The following is a 26,141-nucleotide window of genomic DNA, read 5'->3' on the forward strand; positions in this document are numbered from 1 at the left end:
GGGGGGGGGGGGGAGAATGGCAAGAGAAGAGTCAACAGAGTGTGGAGGAAGAGCGAGGGAGAGGCTTTCTGCCTCAGGGCTGCAGCTTCCCATATTAGGAGTGGGGTGAAGCGTCACTTTTCTGAGGTTATCCTCCCCCAAACCATGGGGTTCTAAAGGACCTTCTCCCAAGTACAGCAGTAGGTTCCAGAAAGGCTGTCATCTCCTGAGGGAGACGGATTCAGTAGGAATTCAATGTTGGGCAATGTTGCTATTATATTCCAGAGCTTTCTAAAAGGCTGAGGTGAAGAGGAGGTAGTGGTAGTAAGTCATTTCTGTGGTGTTCAGAGGATGCTACCCTCGTTTTGTATTTGGGGATTCTGAGAGATCGCTTGTCTTAGGGCCTATGTATTGGGAATGCTCCTTCCCTGCTCTGGCAGTGAGTGAGCAGCAGCTAGAGGGAATGCATGAAGGCAGAGGGAAGCTGAGCAGGGTCAGGGCTGAAGGACTGGCATCTGTGAGATGCCCTTGTGTTCCTATTGGTAGTGGCCTGGGGCAAGAGGAGGTTTTACCTCAGCATCACTGACCTTTAGTTCTATTCTTTTTGTTTTTATTTTTGGTACCAGGAGGGGTTGAACCCAAGGGATGTTTAACCGCTGAGCCACATCTCCTAAGGGTCTTGCTAAGTTGCTGAGGCTGGCCTTGAACTTAGGATCCTCTTGCCTCAGCCTCCAGAGTGCTGCAATCAGAGGTGTGTGCCACCATACCCAGCTTAGCTCTATTTTTTATTCCTTTCTGTGGACATGGGTTACCTCTGGACAGAGCAGCTGCCTCCACACTGTGTGTGTGTGTCTAAGCATGGAAAGTAAGCCTGCTTAGTTTGGGGGTTCAGTATCAGAAGACACCCTTACATTCAGACAGAAGCCATACTGTTCAATGTTCATCTATCCATTAAAAAAAAAAAAAGTGGTATTTTGCCTTCTATACACCTTCCTAATTTGTCTTATTTAACTGACTCAGAACTCAGCCAGGGAAGGGGAATGGGCTTTATTTAGACCCCTTCAACCTATTACACTCATGGAAGTGAAATGTGCCCCCTGGGTTTTGGCTTTCATTTTCACTACTCATCCCTTGGTATCCAATAAACAAGAGCATAACTACCACCCAAGGACAACAAATAAGGCAGTTCTGCCAACTCATGAGCTGAGTTTGTATGAAAATATCTCCATCCCAGGGTGCTCCTGAGGCCAACAGAAGGATCTGCAAAACCTGGACATGAGAATCTTCTATTAATGAAGGAAACCCTCTTCCTCCTCAGCCAAAGGCTTGCCTTACCCAGAGGCCACTCTCACCTGCTGCTGGAACCCTCTTGAGCCTCGCTGTCCAGCGCCGCCTCATGCACAGCTTGGGGAGGAGGTGGGGGGAAGTCATCCGAGCATTTCACTGGGGTTTCCTGGCTCAGTGGAGGGGGTGGGGGTGGGGGAAGAGCTTCAGATGTAGGGCTAGAGGTGGCTGTGGGGCGCAAGTCCTTCACAAACACTTCGTCATCATAGTCTTCCCGAGGTGGTGGGGAGGCCTGAAGGACCGACTCGGATATTCGGAGAGAGATCCTCCCTGGAGTGTCTGGGTCAGAAGTGCTGCATGAACTTGAAAGACTAGGCTGCTTTTTATAGTGCTTCAGGTTTGCAAACTCAGGCGAGGAGGCTTCCTCAGGAAGGCTGTCCTCTCTGACCGTGTGGGCCCATTTTACTCGGGAAGGTGGTGGCCGCTGAGGCAGGGAGACTCTCTTCCATGCTCCCTCTTCTACCCCATGTTCTGGGATGTTGAACTCACAGCTTCTTGGACTGGAAGGCTGGGTCAGGGTGTGACCATTGCTTCTGTGGGTGACCACAGGGACATAGGGAGGAACAGGCTGTCGACCTGCCTGCCCATCCCTTGCAGTCTGCTGATCAGTGGCAAGCTGTGAGCAGCAGCTAGAGGGAATGGATGGAGGCAGAGGGGAGCTGAGCGGGGTCAGGGCTGAAGGGCTGGCATCTATGAGATGCCCTTGTGTTCCTACTGGTAGTGGCCTGGGGCAAGACATTCTGCTGGCTTGCCTTGGATGGTCCAGGGCTCCAGGACACTCATTAGCAATTGAGGAACCACCAGTTGCTTTGCAGCCTGAGCCACCCCAACGAGCGGTAGGATGGTGAATTGACAATGGCATCTCTTCTCGGCCTCTTTCTGAATAACTGAGTGATCTGCAACGGGGTAAACACGAGGGTTACAGCTCTGAATACTGAGCCCAAGATTCGTTATACAGACAAGAAATACATTTGATGGGAAGAACTCCCCCCCACCCCCCAATAAGAAGCTGCATACTTCTTCCTGTGGCTACTTGTAAACAGAACCAGGCTGAAGTATCAGACAGGCATAAGCCCCAACAGGAACACGTGTGGAACAGCCTGCGTTCATGGCATCTCCTGTTATGAACCCTTCCTCACCCCCCGCTGCCTGCACACATACACACACAAGGTGGCCTTGGAGCACAGGCTGCAGGACATCGAGGGAAATACGTGGTACACTTCTTCAGCTCCTTTTAGGACTACTTTGAGAAACAGCTGCTGGAGCCGGGGGGAAAAGGTTGCTGCCTCATTCTCCCCCAGGAGGACCCCAAGGAAGAGGTCTGCCTGGAGAGCACCTGCACGGGCTGCTGGACTTGAAGGTTTTATTTATAACTGTCCCTGAATCTCCTAGTGTTTTCATTTCCTAAGATGAAAAATAAAAAGGAGAGGAGAGCCTCACCTAAGGAGCTACTAAGCATTACCTCTGGAAACAAAGACTGACATAATAAGCAAGCATGGTGCATGGTGATTTAAACTTTCTGAATAACTGAGTGATCTGCAACGGGGTAAACACGAGGGTTACAGCTCTGAATACTGAGCCCAAGATTCTACCCCATACTGAGCCCAAGATTCTAGCTGCCACAGAAAACCCAACAATTCCAGATACATTCGTTACTGTGTATGAAGGAAGAGACAAAATGGAGTCTGCAGCACTGCCTGCCGGTGAGGCAAAAGTTACTGTGAGGATAAGAAAGAAAGCTCCAGCACATCCATCGTTTGTGAATTCCATATCTGTATTTCCCTGACTGGCTCTGCAAGGAAATCTGGAGAGCAGATGGCACTTTTCATTTCACAGATTTGACTCCTATGAGGAGCAGTGCCTCGGTCCCATATCAGACCACATCAGAGCAGTGGTACGGGGTCTGCCACAAAACCACGTGTCAGGCGAGGATAATGCAGCATATGGAAGGGAAAGACCGCAAAGACCAAATTAGCTCTTCTCAAGCCTTTTTTCTTTGTTATAGATGCAGATGGTTGAATAAAGAGTCCATCTCTCTCTCAGATGCAAGCCCCCCTTTCCATCACAGACCCCTTCAAGAAGATAGTTTATCAGGAACCCCTCCACACCTAAGATGAGCTATTCTGCTCTTCACATGACATTATCCTTTAAAGGTCCTGTCTAATGAACTTTGCTTTCAGTTTATGTTTGAGCTTAGTTTGTGTTAACTCTGGTTCACAAAAGTTATATATTTTATTTGTTTATTTTTGTGGTTTTAAGGACTGAACCCTGGGCCTCAGTACTATTGAGCTACACTCCCAGCACTTTTTACTTTTTTATTTTGAGGTAGGGTCTCACTAAATTGCCAAGCCTGGCCTACCAGATTGCGATCCTTTTGCCTCACTCTCCTAAATAGTTGGGATTACAGGTGTGTGCCATTGTGCCCAGATTATAATTGTGTTTTTGAAGATAATAGTTACCACGATTCTTCATGATAATTGCTGTTTTTTTCTCAGGGACAAATTCTATGGTTAAAAAAAAGATTTTGCCCAAGTCCCTTTTATCATCAGGTGTGAAGGGGCTTAGATAAAATCTTTTGATCCATATCCATGAATCCTAATATTCAAGAATGAATTTTGAGAGCAAGATTTTCACATTAAAAAATAATTTTTTTTTTATTATGGTAAAAACTACAATATAAATTTTCAACTTTGGCATTTTTAAGTATACAGTTCAGTAGTGTTAAATATGTTCATGAGCTGAGGGTATAAGTGGTAGAGTGCTTGCCTGCCATGTGTAAAGGAAAAAAAAAAAGTTCACATTGTTGTAAATCATATCTCCAGAATTTTTATATCTTTCAAATCTGAAACTATACCAATTAACAACTTCCCATTCTTCCCTTCCTCCTGCCCCCAGTAATCATTGTTCTGTATTCTGTTTCTGTGTTTTTATGACTGGCTTATTTCACTTTGTATAGCATCTTCGAGGTTCAGCCATGCTGTAGCATGCGACAGAATTTCCTTCCTGAGACTGAATAATACTTTAATGTCTGTGTTTACCATATTTTGTTTATAAATCCACCCATCCATGGATGATTAAGTTGTTTCTACTAAGAATAGTGAAGAAAGCTGCTACAAACCGTGGTTGTGCAAGTATCTCTCTGAGACCCTGCTTTTAATCTTTTGGACATATACCCAGGAGGGGCATTATTGAATTATGTGGTAATTATATTTTTAATTTTTCCAGGAACCTCCATGATGTTTTCCATACTGTTGCACTAATGTAAAATGATGCATGAACAGTGTGCTAGGATTCTAATTTCTCTACAACCTTGCCAACACTTTTTTTTTAATATAGTAGCCATCCTAATGGGTGTGAGGTGATAGCTCATGGTTCTGATTTGCATTTCTAGAATGATTAGTGATGTTGAGCATCTTTTTATATGCTTGTTGGCCATTTATGTAACATCTTTGGAGAAGTGTCTATTCAAGTCCTCTGCCCACTTTTAAATAGGGTTACTTTATTTTTTTATTTTTATTTTTTTGGACCAAAAATTGAACCCATGGCACTTTGCCACTGAGCCACATCCCCAGCCCTTTTCATTTTTATTTTGAGGCAGGGTCTCACAAAGTTGCTTAGAGCCTTGCTGAGGCTGGCTTTGAACTCGCGATCCCCCTGCCTCAACTTCCTGAGCTGCTGGGATTACAAGTGTGTGCCACCATGCTTGGTGGGTTACTTGATTTTTTGTTGTTTAGTCCCACCTTTGACTTCAAACCAGTCTCTTTTAGCAGTGCTCTAATTCCCTGTTAGTTTTCTTGTATCCAGCTTTTAATTAATGCACCAAACTAATCAAAAGCCTCAACCTCACCTTGAATTCCTTCCTCCCTTTCAACATAGCTACCAAAGCAAAGGCATATACCAGGGAATGCTGCTTTTGTCTTTAAAGTAGGTAACAATACCCATTTCCCGGTCATGCTGGCTGCTTCTGTGTGACAGCATTGAGTTATTGAGGACAGAGAAACAATGACTGGACTAAAAAAAATCAAGAAACTGGTATGAAAAAACATGAAAAATGTTGAAATGGTTTTATTATTAGTAGTAATTGTAGCATACAGCTCTATAATGCTGCACTAAAACTATACATAAGACGTGCTTCAGGGAATATCTCTGGAAATTTCTACCATGTTCCTATTTTTCTACCTAGGAGATATGATCTTGAAGGCAAATTGTTTTTAAGTGACTTGCCTGTTACTTTCTATCTCTGTATCTAAAGATGATGATTTTGAGTTTATTAGTTCAGGTGCCTCCTGTGAGTTTGTCCTGCTCTGTGATGCTTTTCATGAACTGTCCATTCTTTCCTTAGCACTTTAGTCACCAGACCTGATCCTCTGCACACAGATGAGGCCCCATGAATGAGAGCCATGGTGCTTGAGAGGAACATCTCCATTAATCATTCTGATGCCAAACCTGTCAGAAGTCAGATATTTCCTCAATAGCACACATTCAAACCCCACTTTTAACAAGTGTTGTTTTTAGGAAAAAGTCATTTATAACCCAAAGTAAAAAAGTCCCCATGGCCTAGACAAATTGAAAAGGCAGCATATGACACTAGGCAAGATCACAACACCACATTCAATTTCTTATTGAAAGGAGTAGTTTTAACTCCAGCAGTATTCACAGGCAAGGGCATCATAGTTACACATACATACCTAGATCCAGGGCCAGCTAAGTAACATGGGTCCTTCACGAAACCAAAGCCACTGTCTTCCCCCAGGAGAACATCCTTGAAACACAGAAAAGGCACAGGATTATCACCAATAAACAGATGTTTAAATTTACCAATGGAATAGAGGTAGAAAGGAGAAGGAAAACTTTCTTATTGGAGACCTATCATTGTCAGGCACCATGACAGCACTCTTATATACCTTCTCATTTAATTCTCAAAGTTCCAGGAGGTATTATTAATCCCACTGCATCAAAAGTGACAGGATCTGAAATTTTGCCTGTCTTACCAGGAGCACTCAACAAGGATGCTTCCCAAGTAAAAGACATCCAATAACAATTGCCTCCTGAGTTCAAAATGACTAAAATACTGGAAACATAATGATGATAGTGACAATGAATTCAATGGGCCAAGCATCTTACGGAAATATGGGATAAGGATAGTAACTGAATTTTGCAAAAATCTCAAACATTCCAAATAATGGTCAGAAATGATATGAATCTGGTTTGTAATCAGGTTACAGTAAATTCTCTGAGAAAAAATTGCATGCACATGTGATATCATTAACTCAGACATTTTAGAGGGCAGTTTTTAAGAGTAGATAGGACCAACCAAAAAAAAAAAAAAAGAATAGACAGGCCCATATATACATATATACTTAAGACTATATCCTGGTGTCCTGAAGGGTCAATAAAGTGTAAAATTGATAGTATAAAATCTGTCCCATGTGAACTGGTCCATGATGCTGATGATGTTGCAATTGATGATGATACATTCAACTCTCAATCAGTTATAATAAAACACTGGTAAAAAAAAAATTAAGCTGGGATCAATGGTGCTTTCTTGTAATCCCAGCTACTTGGAGGCAGGAGGATAGCAAATTCAAGGTCAGTCTTAGCAACTTAGTGAGACTGCGTCTCAAATAAAAAGGGATGGGGGTGTAGTTCAGTTACAGAATGTCCCTAGGTTCAATCCCCAGTATCAGTATTAAAAATATTAGGTCCATATATAATCTCTAAATTTTAATAATTTTAACATTTACTCTGTCCAAAGAGCTTTTTCACTCTCTTTCTCACTGTTTCCCCTGGGTCAGTGGTATAAGTACTAATAATAAGCAATAAAAAGAATCAAAAGTGGTAGTAAGTAGAAGCAGTAAAAACACCTGGGTATGTTAATAATTGTAGCTACCCTATACTGGGTCTCAGACTCTCTGGCACTCTCTGCCAATTACTTTGCAATCCACTGATTATGTGATTGGAATATCAGGGCACTTGACATTTCTTTTGTAATTTAATCTTTATAACAATGGGAAGGGGTGTAATTACAGCTCAGAGAAGTATGTAGCCCACAGTTAAATAAATGGAGAAGCAAGGATTCAAGTCCAAGATCTTCCTGTGAAATTTCAAGAGGTTAAATGGTGGCTGGGATGGATACAATCAGAATTGAATGTTTTGAGAAAAATGAATTCCATGTGTTCTGACTCCCTCAAATATCATCATATGGAATGGGAATTCCTGCACTCCATGAAAACTTATGGTGCTTTTAAAGTTTTCACCACCACTCTTCCCTTTGTTGACATGAATATACTCGCTTTGCTCCATTTGAGCTCCTAATGCAATAAAGTTTAAATATGTTTTAATATTATATTATATTGTTTGCATTCCAGTATAAGAATGTATATGACTTCTGTATTTATACGACTTGGTCCCTGGAATGTCAAGCTTACATTGATATTTATGTGGCTATGCATAAAATAAAGGAAGTTAGATCCAGAAACAGGCTACCAGGAGAATTCCTTAAACTTCTTATCAAAATACCACTTGGACAGAAAGAAAATGCCTTCCCAACCTAGTAGAAGCTCAAGGAGGATATCTCCCTGCTATGTTTCATGCTTTGACTGGGCATATGTTCACCGCCAAAGACAACTTGATTTTCTGTAAACTGGTAAGAAGCTTACAAATATGTTAGGAAAATATAAGGAAAAGCAGTGGTTATGGAAGAAACACCAGGCATAGATTTATACCAACTTGTTAAGTATCTGATTTCTGTTATCTCAAAACTGATTTAAAATTCACCAGTTCTTAGCACACTTAAGAATAAACCTAAAGTCTATTGAATCCCAATCCTTACTCTTTTTTCAGGTTTTAAGTTAAGACATTGTAATGTCTTTGTGACTGATAAAATATAAAGATGACAATATTTGTCTACTTTAGCTTATTGGTTCCAAGTGTCTACTAAAATTAATTCAAAATCCATATGAAAATCTTATTTAAATGTAAGCAATAGTAACTGATAATTGTTAAAATGAAATCTTTTCATTCGCTGATATTTTCATATATAAGACTTAAGTTTAACTCTAACCTCCCTCTCCCCACCTCTGCCTTTCTTTATTCAAGGAAACAGTCTAGTATGGTGTCTTAAGGACTCTGGTGTCAGTCAGTATGGGGTCTAAACATTGTTCCCTACTACCTTGGGCAAATTTTGTACCTCTCTGGACCTTGGTTCCCTTTTTTATAGCAGAGATAACAATAGTTATGTACCTCATCACATAGATGTGAAAATTAATTCTACTTTTTAAAAACAGTATAGTTTTTAAAAAACTATAGTAAAATTTTGATCATTGTTAGCTATTGGTGACTTTGCATTTTGTTGAAAGTCACTTCTGTTAATTATGCCTAAGTTTATGTGCTGTTTGAGAGGTGCTAAAAAGGACTTAGCAGCTGCATCCCACAGAATCAAACCTACATCCAACATTGTGGTGCCATGTACTGAGCAATTTCCTCAGCAATTAAGTAATGTTTGTCACACCATCTCCAGTAAATGTGAAGTTCTTCCCAAATTCAGTGTGAACCAGAAAAGAGTCCTCTTTTGCACTTGGAAACAAATTCCCACCAGGATTCATATTTCTCTAAATGGTTTCTTTTTATTGTTTATATTTTAATATATGCAATGAAGAGGTATAAATTTCTGTCTCTGAAGCAGAAATTTTGGATATTTTTCTGCAGTTTTGCAGGGTCCACCCACTATAAAAAGGTTAGGTTTTCCAAAGTTTTCACAGAAAGTAAGGGGAAACAGGCAAGAGTCTGATATGCATTTAAGCTCCATCACTAATATCTATTTGTTCTGCAATTATACCCTTCAAATGAAGGGGAATCAAAAGGACAGAAAATGGGAGGCTGCATGTTTCAGAAAAATCCCAAGCTGGCTACGGAGAGGCCCTGAATTGCCCAATATCTGAGCAGGTGTCAGGCTGTGTGAATTCCCAACCTTAGGTGGGAAGGGAGCCATGTGATCTCTGGGGAAAGCACTGCCTGAGATGGGCTAAGAATTCATTGTGGAAATTAAGAGGCTTCTTGCCAGGTTCTTCTGAGTGCCCAGATTCTGGTTCTAGCTATACTTAAAATTTCCAGAGGAAAGCACTTTATAATCTCTGGATAGTTTGGAGCCTTTATTAAGAAAGTGCTTTGATGTGAGATTGTGAAAGTCTGATTTCCCAATCATATTAGGATAGAGCACAGATGGGGGATGGGGGAGAGACACATACACACTCAGGCTTGATATGGACAACACACTACAGAGAATTATCTTGAGGATTGAGATAATAACTGTAAAGTGTAAAAACAGCTAAAGACCAGGTACATACTTAGGTGTGGGCCAGGAACTCAATAACCAATAACAATCAATGTTAATAATTCTAGCAAAAGAAACACAGAAGGTGCAAAGTTAAAAACTTCAAAATATTCATAGTCTCTATCCATGAAACCAAGGAATGAGAGCAAAACACACACACAAAAATAATTCCTAACTTTTCCTCACCATGTATTCTTGCACTGAGAGGTGGGCAACTTCTTAAAATGAGGGATATGGATATACACACACACAGACACACAGAGAGAGAGAGAGAGAGAGAGAGAGAGAGAGAGACAACTCCATAAGATAGCTATCTATATCTACCTATATCTCTATGTATCTGTCCATAAGAATCTATAAAGGAAACAGGTGAAGGCACTGAGGGAAAAAACCCTCATGAAAACAAATGCTACTTTTCTGCATTTAAAAGGAAAACTGAACAACGTGTGAGCAATGGGGCTAGGAGAACCCCCACTAAATTTTCCAGGGGCAAAGGGACAATCCTAGGCTAATAACTGATGGCTGCACCTACCTGGTGCTTTTTGTCTGCCGTGGGAGACGACCGGGACCTCACATGGACAGGGACAGATAGGACATCTGACCGCTCCAGCAGGTCCTCTGCCGACATGGACTTCCCGGCCCTCCCGGCCACTGCACCCCAGGAAGACGGCCCCCGAGAGGTCTTGTCCATCCTCTGGGTGCCCCCTGGTCCGCTGTTAGCTCCATTGCGCAGCTCCCTCTGGGTCTGGGGGTCCCCATGTCGCCGCTCCCCAAGGAGGCGGCCACCTGCAAAGGAGCTGCTGCGGTCTCTGGATCCTCGGTGCCGCTCTGCGGCCGCAGGCAGAAGGGAGGCTTCCCTGCGGGGCTGCATGCTAGGCTCCCGGAGGGAACTCAGGCTGGAGGCCAAGGCCAGGCAGGGGCCTTCGGGTGCCGAGGGGCCGGCCATTAGGTAGGCACTCTGGGCGCGCTCCCGCAGCCCAGGCTCAGCGGACCCGTAGGCGGCGGCGGCGGAGGGCCGCCTGCCAGTCTTGCGCTGAATGTAGTCGGCCAGAGCGCTCTGCTGGAACTGCTTCAGCTCCGGCCCCGACAGGCAGAGCGTGGTGCTGGCCTTGCCATCCCGCTCGAAGACGCGGCGCCGGTCGGCGACAGTGCTCTCCGGAAAATGCAGCCCCTTCCTCGGTGGGCCCAAGGGCGCAGGCTCAGCCTCTTCAGAGATCCCCACCTCGTTCATCTTCTCGGGTTCCGAGTAGGAGCGCTTCTTTTGCTCAGGCGTCAGGCGCCGACGCGCCCCTCTGCGAGCCGTTTGGGGCGCGGGCAGGGCTGGGCCTCCCTCGGCCGGGGTCATGCTATGCCGCTCCCGTGGGGTGTGCGGGGAGGTGGAGGCTGGCGTGGGAGCCTCTGGGCTCCGCAGCCCCACGTGGGCCGAGGCAGGCCGTGGACGCCAGGGCCTTGAGGCAGCAGGGGCACCCAGCTCGAGGTCCCGGCGTCGGAAGGAGGTGGCTCCCAGGACGCGGGACTGGGCGTCCTTGATACTGTTTCTGTAGGCGCGGCTGAAGGGTGCATCCAGTAGGGGCGACTCAGGCGTGCCGGGTCTGTCGTCTGCCCAAACAGCTTCTTTCTCGGCCTCGCTGCAGAGCTGAAAGGTGCTCTGGCTCCGGAGTAGGCGAGTGTCCGGCCTCAGGGGCTCACTGCCTCGGAGCAGGGGGCCACTGCTGCCCTCCGCAGTTCTCCTCAGCTGCTGACCACATGGCTGCCGGGAAACCTCTTCCAACTTAGGCTCCCCGTTTTTGAAGTGCTGCTCCCCATTGCCTAGAGGCTCAGCAGGCTCCGAGAAACGCATGCTGGCTTTTGTCTCCTCTAAATCATTCCCAGAAGTACTGGAGGTTGGGACTGTCCTAGTGGGCCTGTAGTTGGGACCACACGTGGGGCTGCCCACATTCGGGGTTCTGTAGCTTTCTTGCTCTCGCTGCTCGATTTTGGAAACCTTCTCCAACACAGAGCAATGGGGCTTCCTGAACTGAAAGCCCTGAAGGGTGGAGGTGCTTCCTGAGCTGAGTCTCCTCCGGCCCAGACTGGATGTCTGTTGGTGTGGTGGGGTGGCCGGTTCTTCATACCTTGGGTCTGAACTAGCGAAAGAGGTTGAGGTACCGGTTCTCCCTTCAGGCCTTTGGTAGGAAATTGGCCTGTCCAGGTGGGCCCTGTGGTCAAGAACAGCTTTCCTTCCGGGGTCCTCCACCTTAGTGTTAACTCCACAAGTGGGATGGCCACCAGGGTAACCCTCCTGGGGCCCCCCTCCTACTTCCAGGCTGCTTTGCCTCCTTAGACTCTCTGGAATGTTCTGGAGGGATAAGAAGGCTGTCTTGGTCCTGCCAAAGTTCCCTGACAGGTTCTGGCTTAAGCTGTCTCTCTCTACTTTCTGCCGGAGGTTGGCATTATAGTCTTCTTCCTGGAAATCGCCCTCCCAGGGCTCTGGGGGCCTGGAAGATTTCTTGTCTTCACCCACTTGCCAAACCTGAGCCTGAGGGGATTTGAGGCTGTGGCGGTTAGAACTTGGTTTGTCGCCATGGGAGCTTCTTCTCTCATTGGGATGTGGGCTGCTGCCTTGGGGAGGTGTGACATGTCTCTTCAGGCAGGAATCCTCCTCGTTTTCAGGCACTGAAGAAAAATGAACTCTGTAGGGGACATACTTGGCTGTAGTTTCTGATTTCCTCTCCACTGGGGACAGTGAGTCGTGTTCTAGGGGCTGGAAGAAGGCAAACCCAGGCCTGCTAGCTCCATTTTGGTTCCCGTTCTCATCAAAGGTATCCATCTGGTTGCAAGCTCCCTGAGCAGCCGTATATCCACTCTCCTTCGCCAGTACAGGGTACAGCATGCCGTTATTACTCACAGAAGGCTGGGGAACCTGGGCAAAGTGTGGCTCCAGGGAAGGTACAGGGTAGATGCCAGTTGGCAGCAGCGGTTGGCCAGGTTGGGCCTTCTGGGTATAATTATGCTTAGGCTTCACTGGGGGGCTGTTCTCTGGACTCCTTTCTAGTACAGTATGCAGTGGTTCCTCTATGAATGATTTCAGGGAGCCTGAAGCATTTGCTTGAGGTTGGCAGAACCGTTTTTGATCAAGGCTAGACCAGGAGCTGGGCCGCTCACGGTGCCGAAAGGCAGCATAACTGTCGCTTCGAGTTGGGGGCAGGGGTGCGCCCACTTTATGGGGCAGGTTTTCAGTGGCAGTCTCCAAGGAACTGGGGCACTGCTGGTTCCAGGACGGGGATGGCGTTCCCTTGCCTCGAGGAACACTATGCCATTTATTATGGCCCTGACCATTCGCAGATGCTTGGGCCTCCCTACCTTGAAGAAGCAGGGCTGAAGAGTTCACCTCATACTCTGCTGAGACTCCCCTCCGGGTATCATAGACCGTCTTGACATAGCGAATGTCCGCCTGCCTCATCCCTTCTAGGAGGCCACCTCGAGTAGAAGCAGTATCCATGGAGCCTGAACGCTCACGGCCAGAGATGCCAGGGGGTGGGTACTCTAGGATGCTAGAACTGGTAGAGAAGGAGCTATATGCTGAGTCTCTCTTGTTATGGAGATTGCTGAGCTGGTCAATGCTGCTGGTGGACTTGGCAGGGGAAAGAAGATGGCAGGATGGGTATCCCCCACTGGGCTCCAGGCTCTCCATGCTCCCCTGGGAGCTGCATTGGTCAGGGCTCCGCCTCAGATAAGCATGGTCGTAGTTGGAGAGGTCACTTGTAGAGGAGCTGGAACAAACGGTAAGAAAGCAGTCAGCACCATTAAGTAGTTATCATTTAGTAGCATTCAGGCACAGGACCCAGCTTATAAATATACTCTTGTGCAGGATGTTTGGGTTTTGGAAGGGTGGGTATAAAGGGCCATATTTGGGCCTTGCTCAGCTTCCTTCTGTGTCATCACTAGGACTGACTGTCCAACTCTGTAGCCTATGTGCCTCTAATTAATCACCCAGGCTTGCTAGGGGCACAGAGGAAGGCATGTGGCCTTTGAGCACAGGCAGCACAACTGATGAAACTTGCTATGCTGAAAATGACATTCTGTAAGTGCCAAAAAATGGGAGAGGTGGGAAAGAAAGGAGAGGAAGAGGAGGGAGAGGGATAGAGAATGAAATTCTGTATCTGCGGGAGCTGTTTGTTGGAAGAAAGAGAAAAGCTTAGTTAGAAAATAGGCATGTGACGGATAAGGGAGACTTGGTGTGCACATGTGTATGTTTTTAGTTAATATCTTTCCTTTTTAAGGAATTGAAAGAGACAGTCTGGCAATCTTCCTGGAATGTCAACTGTACTAGAGACAATTTGTTTGTGGTGAGAAAGCTAAACACAAAGCCGAATGAGAGAAATAGAAAAATTTGAGTCAGAAAATGCTGATGAGAAAGTGAGGGAGAGAGGAAAGGAGAAGAAAGCTTTAAAAGGAATCTGAATCACAGGAGGCCCCTGGGGCTGGGATTCCATCACCTATGAGTGACTTCCCAAATCTGGAGCAAAAACCTCTGTGCATTTAGGAGGGTGGGAGCTTCACATTTACAGGCTTCTTCAGGTGCGTTTCAGACCCTGGCTGGGGGAGAGGGGAAGAGACTCTCAATCTTGGCACTGCATACTCCACAGTTTGCTCAAAACAAAATTACTCATGAGTAGTTTTAAAAATTATAAACTTAAGATATACTTCAACAAAGAACTCTTAAAAATTAACAATATGAAAACAAACATCTGATTTCAAAAACTTAGCCAAAGACTTAATAGACACCTTACCAAAGAAGAGACACGGATGGCAAACAAGCATAAGAAAAGATACTCCACACCATTTGTCCTTAGGAAACTGCAAATTGAAACAATAGGCTATCAACTATACACTCAGTAGAATGGCCACAATCCAGAACACTGACGACCCCAATCGCTGGCAAGGATATGGAGCAACAGGAACTCTCATTCATTGCTGGTGGGAATGCAAAAATGCCACAGCCACTGTGGAAGACAGTTTGGCTGTTTCTTACAAAACTAAAACATACTCTTACATCCAGCAATCACACTTTGTTATGGTTTGAATGTGGTTATTCTCCAAAGGTCTGTGTATTGGAAGTCTGTCCCTAGGGTGTTGCTGTTTGGAGATGGTACAGAACTTTTTAAAGACATGGGGCCTTAGGGGAGGTTCTGAGATCACTGGGAGAACTGGCCTGGGAAGGGACTAGGATAGCTTTAGTGGAAGCTCTAGTGGTGGTGGAGGAGGTGTGTTAGAAGAGTGAGCCCAACCCCTTACTTCCTGTTTTAAGAGGCAATCTCTTCCTCCCACAGGTACTCCCATTGCATTGCACCCATCCGCCATCAGGCTCTCACCAGAGGTTGAACCAAAGGGGCTGCCCAATCTTGGAATTTTCGTCTCTGAAACTCTGAAATTATACTAAAAAATTTCTTTTCCTTATAAAGTAGCCTGCCTCAGGTATTTCACTAGAGTAATGTAAAATTGACTAACACATATGTACATGTGCATAGATGTTTATAGAAACTTCTTTGATGCTAAAGACTTGAAAGTGACCAGTATGCCCTGCAATGGTTGAACAGATGAACTATAGCATATCTAGGTGATGAAATATTATTTAACACTAAAAAGAAACAAGGAAAAGAAGGGAAGGGAAGGGAAGGGGAATAAGATCTATGTATTCATGGGGAGGATATGATGGAAGGAATAAGCAGTTCAAAAGTCAAATAATAATCTCCGTATTTCAAATGTCTGTGTCTCTCTGTTCTCTAAAGAAAGAAAATCAGAGTTCTTGCTTAAGATTTCCCATTTTAAAATATATAAGCATTTAAGCACTATTAAAATTCATATAGCTATTACATTTCAAGATACCATGCAAATAAATCTGATGTCTTACTGGTCAAGTGGATGATAACGTTTTATAGTTAGAATGTCTCCAGAGAATATGTCAAGGGACTAGAAGGACCATATTCTAAGACAAAGCTAGTGATGAAATTCAATGAAAAGAAGACTACAAGGTGAGCATAAGGTTGCACATCTGTAATCCCAGTGACTCTGGAGGCCTAGGAAGGAAGACTGTAAATTTGAAGCCACTCTGTTTTCTCTATCAGAAAAAGTCAATTTATTGAATAGAGCACCTGCCTTGGGAAGGACAAGAATAAATTCAAGGTAGTAAGGAAGAAAACAGCTCTCAAGTCAATTAACAGAGGGACCTCAGATCTTGCCCTCGATGGCATGACAGAGCATGTGCCACCACCAGAATTTATCCCCCCCCCCCCACTTCTTTTCCAATTCCTCTCTAAATGAAGAAGTTCTATTATAAAAGGAAGAGATTGCCCAGTTGAAGATTGCTCCAGGGACCTATCTAGGATTCCTTTCTTCTCCTCCAACAGAAGATTCAGAGAGAATACCTCCAGGGGAAATAAAAGAACTCATAAGGGCTGTTTTGCTCACCAAAAATCTATGCAGGTAGTACGTAGACACTGCTTAATTCTCCTCCAAACTGCAGAGCATTTTTTCACTTTTCAGAAAGGATAATTCAAATCTAGCTTAGAAACACAGACAAATCAAAGTGACTAAAATCATGGTTGACTGAACACTACTGAGTGGGGAAAATGTCATCACTAACAGACCGCAAAACATAGAAGGTGTATGGAAATATGAGACAACCATTACACATATCTCTAGTCAGGCCAGAGCGAGGGTCTGGGGAGTTCCTATCTGTAGCAAACCTCAGGTAAACAGCATCACAGGAGACCTTGGTAAGGTGTTCTCCTTGCTACCCGGGAACATTCTGTCCCTGGGAATTAGAGCCCCAATGTTTCCCTCTGGGAACAAGTTCTTCTATCACAGTCTTGAGCTATTGATTTTGATAACTTCACCATCCCTACTTCTGAGGTGGCATTTTTAGTGGGGATGAGAACAATCTATAATGATGTATTCAATCCTGCAGTAGTTCCAACCAACACGAAGACAGCCATACACTCACGAGGAGTGCACCCCAAGTGAGTCAAAGTTCTTGCCTTGATCACAAAATTTCTCCACAATGGCCTCCTGACTGTCACCTAGACCCACGGGAAGGTGAAAGGGTCTGGGGGCCTTGCATTTGCTGCTCCCGCCGCCTAGAATGCCCTGCCCTGGCTCACTCCCTTCCTTCATTCCAGTCTCTGCTTCAGAGAAGACTTCTCAGAACTAAGTATCAACTCTGCTCTCCTTATGCCCTGTTATTTATATATATATTTATATATACACACACACACACACACACACACCCCTTTATCTTTATGTGGTGCTCAGGATCGAAGCCAGTGCCTCCCACATGTGAGGCAAGGCAAGCACTCCACCATGGAGCTACAACCCCGGCCTCTCTGCTTCATTTTCTTCACTGCACTTAGCAATATGTGCAATTACGTGATGTACTTTTGGTTACATAAAAAAAAACTTTGATTCCATTGGTAATCTTGAAAGAACTGAAGCACACATAAGAAAATGTTTGTTATTTCTGCGGCAGATACACGTACTCTTATAAAATGACTATTTTGCGTGTGCAACAGTATTTTATAAATAGAACATTCTAAAGAGCACAAAGCAAGCATATGGAAACATTTCCTAAAGAATACTTACAGAACATTAAGTTCCTTAAATAATCAAATTTGTTTGGAAAGCACTGGCTAAATAAGTTAAACAATTTTATTTATTGCAAGACTTCTGACTCTTTTCACAAACTATTGTTCACCTGCCTTTTGTTTTCTCTCTTTTTTTTTTGAGACAAGGTCTCCATGTTGCTCAGGCTGACTTCAAACTTGTGATCCTTCTGCTTCAGTCTCCTGAATAGCTGGTATTACTGGCATGTGCTATAGCACCTGTCTCGTCTGCTATTCTAAAAGGAAAAAAAGACTAAGCAATGTTTTCTAAACTTATTTAACCTTATACACTTTTTCCCCATGGAGTTTCTAACAAATTATCACCCCATGGGCCAGACTTTGAAAAATAAATAAATATTGTAAGATGGGGGTGTTTCATATCTTGTTTTCCATTACACTCCCAATACCTAGAAATCATCTGAGACAATGCAAGTACTCATATTTACTGAAAGAGTGGGTCACTGAGTAAGTGCTGGTACTTTAGTATTTTGGTATTATTTTAGCCTCTTATCAAAAGACTTAACTACAAGACTCTTCAAGGTCACTTCTTATGTACTTTGGTAGTTTAGAACCACTGTGTAAGATTCCTATAGGGCACAAATAGACAGTGACAAGGATCTGGTAGAAGAGAGCTGAAAGAAAGTTTTGGAGAAATTCCAAATCCAATCCAGCTTACACTCACTTAAAGTTAGATGTCTTGGGCTGGGGGTGTAATTCAGTAGCACAACCCTTGCCTAGCATGTGCGAGGGTCTGGGTACCAGAACCAGCACTGCAAACAAACAAACAAACAACAACAACAAAAAACCATATACACACATACACACACACACACACACACACAAAAAGACTAGATGTCCTTAGTGTGTCTGTACTTCTCTCTTTCACTCCTCCACCACCATCCTACTCCCTCATACTTCTGCTTCATAATGAAAAACAGATCCATAAACAGACCCCAGACTGGGTTTGAGGAACTAAATTAAGGCTGTCAGAGGGAAACCAACCAATTGATTTGGCACACCAGACCACTAGATGCCACTGTGGTCCTTAACAACACACCTGGAGCCCCTCTCCATCTGCTTGTTTCAGACCTCAGGAGTGGGACCCTGGGGAGGGTGAAGCCCTCTGTCAGAGCCACAAGCTAAAGCATGGGGTGACCGATCCATGGGGGCAGAAGAGGATGCACACATCTGCATTATTCTGGGTAATCCTTCCCCTTCTGCTACCTCGCAGTGCTTGTCACTGTGTGGAAGAAGCTACTTTGAAGCCTGGCTCACAGGGGCAGAGTAGTATAGATGGTGTAAGGAGGGACTGGCTTCCTAAACCCCTCTGGAGACTGGGAGGGGAAGGGGGACACAGGAGCTCCAGGCCTGCTGGAGCTCACCATTGTTACTGTAAGCAGTTATTCTAAGCACTCACAGTGGGAGTCTTATTTCTGCCATAGGCCAGCACATTTTTAGGTCATGGTATGACTTCAGACTTAGTGCTTCCTGATAAGGTTAGGGGTTAGGAAGCTCCAAAGGATCTCACCATTCAGGGGCACTCTGCTAATATACACCTGCATTTATAAGCATATGCTGGTTTATGCCCTTAACCTTCAAATTCATTACCAGGTTTCACTGTGCCTCTAAGTCTTCAGCCTGATTGTTATAATTAGTTGTCATTTATTGAGTGTTTACTATGTGCCAGGAACTGTAATGTTATTTTATGTACTCCTCACAACAATCAAGTGACATAGGTATATTTCATTTTACAGAAAAGGAAGCCAAGATCAAAGAGGTCAAACGATCTGCTTCAAGCTCATGTGGTAGGTGGTGAAGTTAAGGTTTAAGCCCAAGTCTGATTTAACAGCCCAAGGATCTTATACTGTGCTGTTCTTCCTTCAAACTGTTTGGTCCCACACATTACCTTCTGATGGCCCTCAACATCTCCAGGCATGGGAAGAGGCCCTGCAAGGGGACCTGCTCCCTGAGAAAGAAGGCTCAGATGGTGAGAATAAATTCCTTCAGGGTGACTAGGAGGGCCATGTAACAAGGAGGGTAACCAGGAATGACCATCTCCTTCTGTGCTTGAAGCTTAGCCAAATGCACTGGGAGATGCCTGTGTCCATCAGAGAGAGGTCTAGGACTGGCTCCTTGACCAGATTTGAGCATGAAGGGCTGTGACTGAGTCTTGGCCTGACCAGATATACAGCCACCACTGGCTAAGTCATGCTTCCAGAAGCTGCACGGTGCCCCCTCTCCCTAACACCTATACACCAGCACTTGCATCTCCTGTCTACGCAGAGGCTTGAAATGATCCTTATTTTCTTGGCCTTTCCACATCTCTACCTTATCCAACATTTCCCACAAGTGATATGCTGTGGAATCTGCTTCCCCGGGGACTGGAGGGTAGATGCCAATTTGCATTTGTAGCACATTGTGTGAGGTAGTCCTGGCTTAGCTCTCTCTTTACTGTGTCTGAGTGACTGTGTTTGACTCCTTTCTCCCCAGTTCCCCTCTATTACATAAGATCTGATTTCTAGAATAAATCCCTTCTCCTGTAATGCTCATGGCGAGTCAGCTCTTTCCTGATCAAACCCCAACTGGTACAACAGTGACTAGAGAAGCAAAAGAAGTATAAACTCGTGGTTACAAGCAAAAACTTTGGAACCAGGCTCAGTTCTATCTTAATGCAGGCACTGATCAGTCATTTTACCTTGGACTAATAAACCTTTCCAAGCGTCAATTTCCTATTCTGTAAAGCGGGGTGAACCACACTATATCTGCTTTGAAGATATGTATAAAAGATGACATGAGTCCAGGCATGCACTGAGCAGCCCTCCAGATCTTAGCTGTTTTTGTTGTTGAGCTAAGATAGATTAATTATCTGAACAGAGGGAGAAAAACCAAGTGGAGAGTTCAAATGCACGAGCAGAATCATTCAGATCAAAAAATATACAATTCTGACACTGAAGCACTGAGGGAAGGAGTCTCAAGTTTTTTGATCTACTGTTATAACAGGCGATTGAGAAGTACCTGACTGGGAGTTGATGGGTCATATTTATACCTCAACTGACCATCCAGAGGAGTCGTTTATGTTTCTAGCCAGGATATAAGGATGACGTGCACACATGATGGGTGTTTTAAAAGGAGGAGGATTCGAGGTGTATATGACAAAGTGATTTCAAAGCAGAAAATGCTGTTTTCTGGGAGCATGATGTCTGAAAGAACCCCTTGGTCTCAGCTGTCGTGACTTACCTGGAATGGTAGCTTTGGTGCCAAGGAGGGCCCATCGTGCCCTGAGATATCTGCATCATGCTGGTGTCAGGTTGGTTTTCCCCAAATTTGGTTGTGTGCCACGAGTGAGGTCGGCCTGCAGGTTCACTGCGCCTGGGGAGACAGGAAAGGGGACCTCTTCAACACGAGCAGCAGGCTCTCACAAGGGTAGCTTGGGGATTTGCAAGCAGAGACTGCGACGTCATTCAGAGATGGAAAAGCAAATAAAACCAGAAAGAAAATGGCACTACTTGTTTCTCTTACCAATCACTACTATTCCCTGCTTAATCAGGATATTTATTTCATTTCTTATTTTGACATAATGTCAGATTATACAGAAATGTTGTAAAATTAGGATAGAGTTCCCATATCACCTTCATCTAGACTGTATGTTAACATTTTATGCTTTATGAATGTAAAACACACATGATTGTCGTGGTCTTTCCAGACCTCTATCCATATATAAAAAGGGAGCACCAGTTCCTTCCCATTTCCAAGGGACTTTGTGTGGATATATAGTAAAAGCTATTTTATTGGTAAGAGCTGCATAAAAATCAGGAGGACGTGGTGTTGACATGCTCTTTAAGTTGCACAGTCCAGAGAACAAAGTGGTCTCCAAAAGTTTCTCATTTTCAAGTCAATGACTTAAACTTTTAAAAATCCTGCCCTTAAAACACAAAGGACTGACAAAGCCAAAGGACAAACGTGGGTGTCCTTCAGACTGTAGCATTGAAGGATGAGCGCGGCAAGAAGAATCACATTGCTATAGAAGGCCAAAGTCAGGAGAGCTGCTGGGCTGTATTTTTGGCAAAAGAGTGAGGCGATCTATTAACACTTGATCTGCACAGCATCACTGAAATGCTGGGGATGCCTCATCACCCAGCAGGATCTGTCTATGCCTACCTAAAAACACTGCCCCTAGGTAGCACCCCATGCCACAAAGGAAAACTGACAGACCCAAATAAATCCCACAGAAAGAAGGTCCCCTTCTTGTCAAGAGCAGGTATGGAATGGTGATTACCAAGAACTCCAGAGGTTCCAGAGAAGCCTTCTAGTTTGAAACCCCAACGGATATGGGAGGTACCCCGATGAATATAACCATCCGGACACAGTTATCATTTGATACACCTCTCACGAAAGATCAGACACCTCACTGGAAGTTCTGATTCGGACTTTGAAGGCTATGCATAGGACAATAAAAAGAAGACAAAGGGAGTTGCTTCACCCAGGTCAAGTAAAGAAAATCTCACTTTGTGCTTTGAAAATTTTTTCCCTCAGTACTGGGGATTGAATTCAGGGGTGCTCTACCACTGAGTTACATTCTTTAAAATTTTGAATCAGGGTCTCACTAAGTTGCCCAGGTTGGCCTTGAACTTGCAATCCTCCTGCCTCAGCCTCTGGGATTGCTGGGATTACAGGTGTGTTCCACCCCACCAGCCAAGACTTTCTTTTAAGTTATCCAGAACTTTTCTCAGTTTCTTTCATTCTGGGGGCATTTATAGAGATATTCTATATTCCAGCCACTATTCTAGCAGTGGGGATAACAAAGAAGAATAAAGTATCACTACACTCAGATAATTTGCAGTATAGAAGAGAGTCAAGCAAACCACCATAAGAGTATCATGGGTTCCATAACAGACACCTGCCCGAGTTCCTCACTGAACAGAGGAGGGAGTCACAACCTTTCAGGGTTAGGTCAGGAAGGCTTCAGTATTAACTAAACTATGAAAGATTTTTGTAGAACAATCATGGACTGAAAGCTCCAAAGCTGTGAGCAAAAATAAATGTTCATTCATTATAGGTTGATTTTGTCTCAAGTATTTGTTAAAGTAGCAAAAAGCTGACTAATACACACACACACACACACACACACACAAACACACAAAATGGTACCAAGAAGTGGACTTCTGTGACTATACCTGAGACCATATAGAAAGAAGCCTTTGAATTTGGAGAAATTTGGAAAAGTTTGGAGGTGCTAGCTAAAGTCTAGCTTTACAGAATGCTGTAAACAGAGCTAAACAGGCAATTCTGGTGAGGGCTCAGAAGGCAGATGCTTATATAAATGTAGAAAGTAATGGTGCATGCTATTAAAGTTTCAGAAAGAAATGAGGATTTACTGAAAATTGGACTAGAAACCACCTATGTTACACCAAGGCAAAGAATTTGAATGCATTTTGTCCATACCTTGAGACTCTGTGTGAAGCTGAGCTTAAAGGTGATGAACTAGTTTCTCTAGGAGAGAAAATTTCAAAGGCAGCAAATCACTCAGACAGTAGCATGGCTATTACTGGCTGCTTTTAGCTATATTTACAGTGAGAATCAGTGTGAATGAATAAATAAAATAAATAGACATACTAAGGCAGATCCTTTTGAGAAGAGTCCCCAAGTCTTAACTATTCCAACATTGCTTGAAAGTTCAAATCTAAAAGATCACTCCAAGACTCAAGATAAACTGTGAACTATGAGCCTCTGTAAAAATCAGGGGTACACTGCTTACTCAGGGCTAAGCCAGCAATGCACTTCAAGGCCACTACAGCCTGATTCAAGTGGTTCCAGGTACAGTTTGCATTGGCATCAGACCTTGGGGTTGTCCATGTGGCTGGGTGTGCAGGTATGCAGGCATTCTTGTAAGAGTTATAGGATCATGGAGCTTCCACCAAGATATCAAAGGAAACCCTGGGAGGACAGGTGGCATGTGGCAGGGAAACAGTCTCTGCAGGCAGCTCCTGGCAGGGCAATATGTGGAGCTGTGAGAATGAAGCTGGAACTGCAATGGAGACCCCCAAAGACAGAGATGTCAGGAACATGGAGTGCCTGCCAAGGGAAGATACAGGGAGCATAGGCAACCTGCCCAAGAGGCCAGGTGGGCTGCAGTCAGTAAGGTCATAGTGTGCTCCACATGCTGGACATGAATTTAATATTTTGTTTTTATAGGTAAGAATTTGCCTTAAGTCATAAGGGAGACTTTGGACTTGAACTTTTGAGCAATGCTGAAACGGTTAAGAGTTTGGGGACTTTTGAAGATGGACTGGATCCCTTTTACATTGTGAGATGGACTTTAGCCTTTGGAGGTCAGAGGCAGAAATGTTATAGTTTGGATCTTAATTGTCACTCAGAGGCCCACATGTTAAAGGCTTGTTCCCCAGAGTGGCATTATTGAGAGGTGTCAGAGACTTTAATGGCCTAGTGAGAGGTTTTCTGGCCATTGTGGGTATACTACCCATGAAGGCAACCAGCCTAGTCAGTCACAGACTGGCATCTCCAAAACCATGAGCCAAAATAAGTCCACTCTCTTTGTAAGTCGATTGTTTCAAGTATTTGTTTTAGTAATGGAAAGCTGACTAACACAGCCACGAGAGATTTATGCAGAATAAGATAAAGTGAGAAAAGGAAGGGAGACTATCCAGGCACTAGGAATAGCATGACAAAGACATGGAAATATGCAAGAACCCAGTACAAGTAACCAAACTAGCTGAGGAAGAGAAGATGCAGGTGAAAGGGGAGGGGCCAGGTCATAAAAAGTCTCACCTGCACCACACTGAAAGGGTCCGGACAGTGTCCTATGTCCAAGCACCTTAGTTAGAGAGAGCCATGCTTGGATTTGAGTTTGTCCCAAAAGCAAGGACAATAAATTTGAGAGGGATGAGATTGGTAGCTAGTGTATCCACCAGGTTACAAGATAATGAGAGCCCAGCACTAAGGCAGTGGCAATGAACTTGAAGAGATGACAAGATCTTAAAGCTATGGAGACAGCAGAATCCAGTCTCAGTGACCAGTCTCAGTGGATAGAGGTGGTGAAGAGGAGAGAGAGGGTAAAGAAAGGAGTCAATGGGGAAGGTGATGGCTCACGCTGGGGCATGGACTGTGCGGGGGGTGGGGGGGGCCTAGAGGAGACACATGGGAGGCAGTAGGGGCTGGAGTACTAAAGTCTGGGCTGCACACATAAAGTCAGGAGCTATAAAGCACATTTGAGAAAGGTGGGTTGTTCAGGGAGAATGCATAAGGAGAAAAGGAAAGTAGTTTAAGGATGGGTCTCTGATAACCATCACAATTTAGGATAAAGGGTATCTGAGAAAAGGCCCACAAAGGAGCTTCTAGAGAAGTAGGAAGAAAAGTAGGAGAGTATAGGGATTTAAAAAAAAAAACTGTGGTGGCAAACGGGCGGGGTGGGGGGGTAAGCAGGAAACCTCAACCAGCCCAGCTGCTACAGATAGATCATGTCCACTGGATTTGGTAATAAATCTTTGCTATGAACAATGAGAGAAGAAGCCTGATTATGGTGGGATAAGATCTAAATAAGAGATGCAACGGAGATAGCAAGGGTAAAACATTCTTTCAAAAACTTGGCTCTAAAGGGGATAATGCTCAAAGACTACAAGGTCAGAAGAGTGAAAAAGTTTTGATCTTGCTGGCTTTGTTTTAAACCATGAGAAGTTTGAGCAAGTTTCTGAGACAGAGAGTGCTCACACACAGGGCGGAAGGGCGGGTGACACTCCTTAAAAGAGGAGGGAGGAGGGAGGGGCTGCCAGAGCTCAGGTGCACCTGTCTTGCCTTATGTAGGTGTAAAGCTGGTGTGGCTGAGATGAGAAGAAAAGAGGAGGTAAAAGCTGACCTCCTTCGAGGGTGTGGGCAGGGTGAAAGCTGAAGGGACTTCACACCCAGTGGCTTCTAGCTCAACCCAGGAGAGAGCGAGGGGTTGATGTAGCAGGTTAGGGCTCCAGGGACATGGTAAGTGGGGACTAGGGGAGCTGAAACTGATTAGAGATATTTAAAAGAATTAATTTCTAAGATACTGTCTCTGCACTTAAGGAACCTACATTCTGGAGGAGAAACAAAATAAATTAAAGATAAAATAAGTGCTTTACAAAGAAAGCCCAAGATATGCAATGACAAAAAAGGAGATCTGACTTGGGAAGCTCTTTCTCTGAAGGTGATCTGAGAGCTGACTATTCATTTGCCTTGGGTGGGATAACAGGTTTTATCAGGTATCACAGCTTAAGAAGAACAGGGTAATTTTTGATACAATCAAATAAAAAAAAAACCCAAAACACTCAAAACTTTGTTTTGGACACAACATATTATTGGGAGAAGCCGTCAGAGAGAAGTCTGTTTTATATGGTTTTTCTATACTGTACATATAGATGTCGGGTGACAGATGAGAAAAGAAGAATGAAAAGATGACCAAACAATAACACACTTTGTGTTGAGTATAAATGGGTACAACCTGAACGATGGGCAGTTTGGTGACATCTAGCATGATTTAAAAACAAAACAAAACATATATCCATCAAAGGATTGTAAAATAACCTAGATATCCATTAACAGCAAGCTAGTTAAGCCAGTGAGGTACTTCCTTAATGGAATACTACAGGCTATTGAAAAGAATGAAGTAGCTCTACACGTATTAATACGGAAATATCTCCAAAATACATTGTCAAGTGACAAGATGTAGAACTGTGTGCACAGTATGCAGGGAAATATACAGTAACTGCATATATGTTTATTCGTGTGAAGAGTATTTCCAGAAAGATACTTTAGAAATTAGATACAATGACTGCCTCTGAGAAGAAAACTTATTTTCACTTTAT

General features: G+C 44.2%; 1 protein-coding gene across 4 annotated transcripts in view; it reads right to left on the bottom strand.

The window, feature by feature from the left end:
• Positions 1–26,141, bottom strand: part of Shroom3 (shroom family member 3) — a 173,206-nt gene that overhangs the window by 15,973 nt on the left and 131,092 nt on the right. For 3 of the 4 annotated variants that reach the window (XM_015499268.2, XM_048784815.1, XM_048784816.1), the window contains exons 3-6: positions 20,533–20,664; positions 10,188–13,407; positions 6,012–6,085; positions 1,332–2,219 (exon numbers count right to left, since the gene is read on the bottom strand). In XM_015499268.2, the coding sequence (XP_015354754.1) occupies positions 1,332–2,219; positions 6,012–6,085; positions 10,188–13,407; positions 20,533–20,591 (4,241 nt within the window). In that variant the 5' untranslated portion in view covers positions 20,592–20,664. Of the gene's footprint in view, positions 1–1,331; positions 2,220–6,011; positions 6,086–10,187; positions 13,408–14,427; positions 14,502–20,532; positions 20,665–26,141 lie in introns of those variants that run through there. The other variant, XM_048784817.1, reaches the window with a different exon arrangement.

This window comes from Marmota marmota, unplaced genomic scaffold (genome assembly GCF_001458135.2).
Source record: "Marmota marmota marmota unplaced genomic scaffold, marMar, whole genome shotgun sequence".
NCBI lineage: Eukaryota > Metazoa > Chordata > Mammalia > Rodentia > Sciuridae > Marmota > Marmota marmota.